The 6,876-nt window shown below is 31.6% G+C and overlaps 1 protein-coding gene across 1 annotated transcript in view; it reads left to right on the top strand.

The window, feature by feature from the left end:
• Positions 1-381: 381 nt before the first annotated feature.
• Positions 382-6,876, top strand: part of t (C45 family peptidase tan) — a 45,355-nt gene continuing 38,860 nt past the window's right edge. The window contains exon 1 of the mRNA XM_088260167.1: positions 382-528. Coding sequence (XP_088116293.1) covers positions 436-528 — 93 coding nt within the window. The 5' untranslated portion in view covers positions 382-435. The remainder of the gene's footprint in view (positions 529-6,876) is intronic.

The following is a 6,876-nucleotide window of genomic DNA, read 5'->3' as shown; positions in this document are numbered from 1 at the left end:
GAATCTTACATTCATAATTTATCACAGTCATCTTAAGCTTTAGAAGCTATTCGTAACAATATAATACTCAAGTGGTAAAAAACTAGTGTTTTATTCATAATTTAATTATGTCTTACCACAAAGTGAATGCCGAAACAATAAATAACATCTTCATACAAAGATTTTTCTTCAAAATCTTTTTCGGATTTCTTGACGTTAAATATTTCCGGAGTTCCACTGTAATATGAAATTAAAAATTCCTACTATTTTCTTACCTCCCAACTTTCTCATACCGAAGGATCTCTGCAGATAGTAAAACAGGTCGATATTAGGAAAAGTTACCCTAACTGTGAAGTTATTTGAGATTAAACTTACTATCGTGGCGTTGAAGTGTTTCTCTAACATTGTTATTTCTGTCGCGATAGTGGACGCACGAACCACTCACAGTCCACAGTCATGCAGGCCAACTCCACACAACCTCTCGGCCGGCGGCAGTCTATCCCCGTGATCTACGTCAGAGGAACGCACTACGAAGTCGGCTACGATGTGGTTCGTAACTAACTTCAAAAATATTCTGCACCATATAACAAATTTTTCTTTCAAATATTTGTGAAACGTCATTAAAATAAATGTACCCACTTATTTTGTTAATAATTAAATATAACGAGCTACTTTTAAAAATCTGATCTATTCAAAATTATTACAAGTCAAATTATAATTGATAAATATATATATATATATATATATATATATATATATATATATATATATATATATATATATATATATATATATATATATATATATATATATATATATATATATTTATATATATATATATATATATATATATATATATATATATATATATATATATATATATATATATATATATATATATATATATATATATATATATATATATATATATATATATATATATATATATATATATATATATATATATATATATATATATATATATATATATATATATATATATATATATATATATATATATATATATATATATATATATATATATATATATATATATATATATATATATATTTATAAGAAATACGTGTTATAAGATTTTAAATAAAAAAATATTAAGATACTTTTAAAACATTACATATCAAAAAATTTAAGTCAAATATATTTTGAGTGTGTCCAAATTGAATATAAAATAAAAAATGGAAAAATTCTATAAAAATGATAAATGTTTTATTTTTATCTTATTATGTGTAAAATATGGTAATTCTGTAAAAATCTTACATACACATATTTTATGAAGAATAATGTTAATTAAAAATTGCCCATACTTATTCTTCATCTTTGAAGAGTTGTCATGAAATAATATGAAAATAACTCCTATAATTGGAGATAATCTCGATATGTGAACAAGTATTTGGACTCACTCAAAAACGTTGTAAACTAAAAACCCATAATTTGAAAACAAAAAAATTGGACTCATTTGAAATGTTGTAATAATATTTAACATGCGAAGTGTGTACCTTACAAAATAAACCATACTCAGATTCATACGTTGTTTACTCAGCCAGGATAGAATTCGTAATGAATTCATTGTGGTGACACAAAAAAATACATCGCTGACTCAAAACTATTACTTAAAAAAAGATTCTCGAAATGGAACCCGTGACCCGCTATTGTCTAATTTTAACACCTACATACGTGTATAACATATCGCTCACTCCTTTCAAGAACGTCATAAATCAAAATTCGTAAATTTTCAGTTGTGCATGTCTTCGGAATGCCCAGAAAATGTACTATATCCCAGCAAAAGAGGCATATTTTTAACTTAATATTTACCCGCTACAGGGTAAAAAATTATGTTTCTGTATTTTTAAGAAAATGTATTGTTTAATTTTTATTTTTAAAAAAACTAAATATTTTTCAAATGGAGAAAAAACCTTCAGGTTTTACCTAAAAATCTGTTACACAGTACAACGTTCAATACGTGGCTTAGTATTTATTTTTAATACATTGTGTTATATTTTCATACTTTAAAAACGTTCTCCTGAAAAATCAAGTTTTTTGATTTATGACGTTCTTGAAAGGAGTGAGCGATATGTACATTAAACGTACTATTTAAACAATAATTAACATTTCGTACATGGTAGCGTCTAACTTCATATTACGCTGTTCGTTTGACGATCAAATATGTCGTAAAAATTAAATTCAACTGCTGAAAATTTAGTAATGGACCTTTGTCAGACAGGAGGAATATCTTATTTAACATACTCTACCTATAAAGGATTGTGTAAGACTCGTTTTGCGATTATAACAGCCGATACAATCAAAATTTTCATTCTTCATTTTCATCACTTTGATCATTTAAAACAGCCTATGACGGTCGTCAGCCCCGTAAATCCCCAGACTTCCATATTCATCTTCATCTTTGATGAAATATCAAAAAAAAATTTTTTGTTGCATAAATTCTAAGCATTATTTTATTAAAAAAAAATTTGCTGAAACCTACCAAGCCACCTTGTATGTATTGTTGTTGGAGTTGTTTTTTTTATTGTTTTTATCTATTTTAACTCAATATGCTCACAAAACAGAACAAAAAATAAAACTAAAAACTATTTTACAATTTTCATAGAATTAACTCTTGGTCATTTACCCATTCCTTTATTTTGCCTTTTGTTCCATATTTTATTTTGACATCATACCTCCCTCCGTCGGCAACAAATTAAAATGTTATTTTTTGACATCTCATCAAAGATGAAGAAGAATATGGAAGTCTGACTTCCATATTCTTCTTCATCTTTGATGAGATGAGATTGTCAAAAATAATATGAAAATAGCTCCTGTAATTGGAGGTAATCCAGATTTTAAGAAACAAGTATGTGGACACACTCAAAATGTTGTAAATTAAAAATGTTAGGAACGATATACTTATTGAAGTGCTCTACTCCCATATTTATTGTTTATTCTTAGGACTATCACCCCTTCGTTGTGGGTAAATCGGGTTAAAAATATATGTAAATTATTTTTGATGATTTATTTGATATCCTGGCATACATGAAGAACTGAAAACCGGTGAGAATATGGAAGACTTGGCATTTACAGGGCTTGGAACCCATCATTTTCTAGCTCATAATTGTGTTGCCCACTTTCAAAATCCGCCAAATCCATGTGGGTCGATTTTACAAAAAATTCAAAATTCTCCGGGTAACGTTTATGTTTCAAAGAGATGTCTATCTTTAGATAAAATATTATGAAATAGAGAATTTTCAATTTTTTTAGATTTTTGTTCAGTATTTAAAAAAAAAACACGAGACACAAACCAATAATGACGTCATCTTAATTTTTTACCTATCCCCGCTCTCTGATTGACCGATACGGGTCAGAAGGCAAGTTCCATGAATATAGCGGCATTTGAAATGCAACGACGTTTTTAAGTAATTTTTAGCATGGTTTTCAAGTTTATAAATATTTTAAACAATGAAACCCACAATTGGCATTCAGATAGAGTATTTATTTAAAATCTTATAAAATTGGATCTTGCGGATTTTGAAAGTAAGCGACACAATTGACGAATAAAATTCCAAAAAGTTCTATTTGGACTCCGTTGTGTACTGCCAGTTTAGTTTTCGCTGATAGGTTTTTATTTGCTATGCTTTTTCATTGTAGCATTCTATCTTCATTTTATATATGTATCAATCTTTAATGTTCCAACTGTGACGTATGGAAGTGAAGCGTGAAGTTCGCAAAAAAATTATGAAAGTAAATTGAATACAATCGAAATGTGATATCCCCGACACGTGTGTGAAGAAGGAATGCAAGGCCGAGATATGTATTTCAGATAAAATTAACCCTTACTGGTCCAATGTCGAATCTCATACGACATAGATTTTTCCTGATTTTTCCTCTTAGGTTCTATGTCGGATGTTATTGGACATTTTTTTCAATATTATTATTTATTTCAATTCCAAGCTTACATTTTTGTCACTCGTATCTATTACAACAGTATGTGGAGCAGAGGACAAAAGATTTTTCCAATTGGAATGTAACTGTCTACCTATTTGTTTTTTAATTTTGGGGGACCGGAAAGGGTTAAGAAAGGTATGTTGTGACGGTTGGGAAAGTGAAACAAAAGATTGAGGAAAAAACGACAAATGTAGTGAAACAATAGATAATAGATAGATGTGAGCAGATGAAGACCGAGGAAAACTCTGTCTTGGCATGATCATCTTCTTCTTCTTCTTCTTCTTATTGTAGGCCTTACGGCCTGTTTTTAAGAGGGATTAGCCTCGTGCGACGTCGATTCCCAGCTATCGGCCCATCTCTTTGGTGGTCTGCCCGGGAGTCGTCTACCATGGGGTTGGCCGTACAATGCGATGTGGGGGAGTCTGGATGGTTCCATTCTCCTTACATGCGCATACCATTGTCTTCTTCGTTGCCATCCCCACCTAACGACATCTTCGATCTCGCATATTTCCCTGATCTTGGCATGATCAAGTATTTTAAATACTTTAAACTGGTCTGGTCAAGAGGCAGAATAATCGGCGGATATGTATGAGGAGATCCATAAATGTGTAAAAGGCGAATATTGTTTTCAAATGTAGATTGGTGTATTGTATTCTCTCTGACTACGCCTGTAGAGAAACGGCGAGATAGTCATTTGACTGCATTCAATTTACTTTCATCCTTCTTTTGCCAACTTCATGCTTCACTTCCATTCATCACGGTTGGTACTTTAAAGATTGATACAGATGTGAAATGGAAAGTCACTAGTGCACTGAATCATTTTTAGCAAAAAAAATGTATCAGCGAAAGCTAAATTTACAGCATACAGCGATGTCCATTTATACAACTTTTTGAAATTTCATTTGTCAATTTTAAGTTATCAAATGATAGGTTACAAGCCCTGTAAATGCCAAGCCTTCTATATTCTCATACTTTTTACGGGGATACAACGAAACACATAATTCAATCAGCGGCCGACCGCCGGAGAGGTAACACGTCTTTACACTCTCGATTTTTTAAAATAATATATATCACTTTTATTTATTTTTTAACTCCTTTCCTTTCTATAAATCTTTTCTTTTCAAAACCATACAATTATTTCGAAGAAAAACATATCTTTTCAATGCAAAAACAATGTTCTAAGAAATAAATAGATTATTTAAAAACATTACTGGGATTTAGAGAAATTTCAGCTGCGACTTAACTAATACTGGGCCCTAATCTGTAAGGGAATTCCAACTAAATCTTCAGAATTTTATTAAATGTGTCTGCCCATAACTTAAGAACTTCTATCTATTATACATTGTTTTGCTACTACTACTACTACTACCATCACGCCGTTTCCCCGCAGGGGTAGGCAGAGAGGATGGAACGCCACACTCTTCTGTCCTGACATACACTCCTCGCCTCCTTCACATCCATACATCTAGTCATTCATGCCCTCCGATTACGCAGACTTTTAACACCGCCAGATTTCAGGTTCTGATTGATCTGATCGTGCCATTTTCTTCTAATTTTCGTCGTCCCATTTCGACTGCATTCGGTCTGCTTCAATCCTTCTTTTGCCAACTTCATGCTTCACTTTCATACAATACGTACAATTTGAATCTATTTTCAATGTCACGCCTGACATTATTATATTAAACCATATCCGCTTCCTAAGTGAAACATATATAGTCCTAAAACTGTCTCCAGACTTTTCTGTCGGCTGCCAGCTCCTTTGCATCCTCGCAAGTCAGATCTGCGTCCCGAAGTTCTGATGGGAACTGCCGACGAATAGTCAGCAGTGGTCGTCCTGGGCGGCGCGAACCTGATGCCTTGTAAAAGAGGCAAGCTCGATTAAGGAGGCATGCGGAGTACATGGCTAGCCAACTGAATCGCCGTTTCTTGACGACAGTTGTAGTCAAACAAGGAACATTTTATGCATCAGCAATAAAAAAAACTAGTGCTTTTTTTAGGTAGGAAGCAAAAATATTATAAACGCTTTTTTTCATAGACTGATCGTATTACACCAACCGGAGCAATGAAAAATGACGCCATATTGTTTCCTGATTGAAAGACACAAGAAGTGTTAAATAAACACTCAATTTTAAACCAAATAAAAATACTAAAACAAGTAAACAAGGAATTAAAAAGAAACTTGTTCACGAATCTGGATTATCTCCAATTATAGGAATTATTTTTCATATTATTTTTTAACATATTTATTTTCTGGCGTTTTTCATGTATGCGATTATAATCCAGGATTCGGACGTCACATGCAAATAAAATAGTTTGTGCTCAATAAAAATCATCTTTTCATCTCATCAATAGATGTCTCTAGTGAAATTCTCGTGATTCAAGAACAATGTTTCGAAATTGGATCATATACATATATAGAACTTCCAAGAATTTGATTAGTGTGGTTGTCAATCGTAAGTTGAATTGGTGGATGTTACACGTGTGTAAAATGATCACTTGAACCAGCCTTTGACATTATCCGCCTTTTCCACATTCATGCAGCTCCCTACACATACTAGCCGATTATTCTGACTCCCTCCGGACCTGACCGCTTTCAAATATTTGACACACTTGATCAAGCCAAGTTTTCCTTGGTCTTCATCTAATCCCAACTACATACGCCTCATGAATTTGTTTTACCACTCTTCCTCACTCATTCATTATTAACTACTTAATTATGTGTAAATTTGTATTTCAAGTTTTTTCAATATACTCGCGTGATAATTCTGTTCATTAAACGATTACAACAGTATTATATCGAAAACGTGATATATGTTTTTATATAAAAAACCGAATTAAAAAATACAATAATGATTTGACTAGTATAATACCCCTATTGTGACACATACATTGTTATATTGAAACCGATATAAATAAAGTTTGATTACGATATTATCTTTT

This window comes from Brachycentrus maculatus, unplaced genomic scaffold (assembly GCF_059751285.1).
Source record: "Brachycentrus maculatus isolate JH-2025_06_01 unplaced genomic scaffold, ASM5975128v1 h1tg000126l, whole genome shotgun sequence".
Lineage (NCBI taxonomy): Eukaryota > Metazoa > Arthropoda > Insecta > Trichoptera > Brachycentridae > Brachycentrus > Brachycentrus maculatus.
The sequence above is the reverse complement of the archived record's forward strand: the minus strand, read 5'-3'. Positions and strand labels throughout refer to the sequence as shown.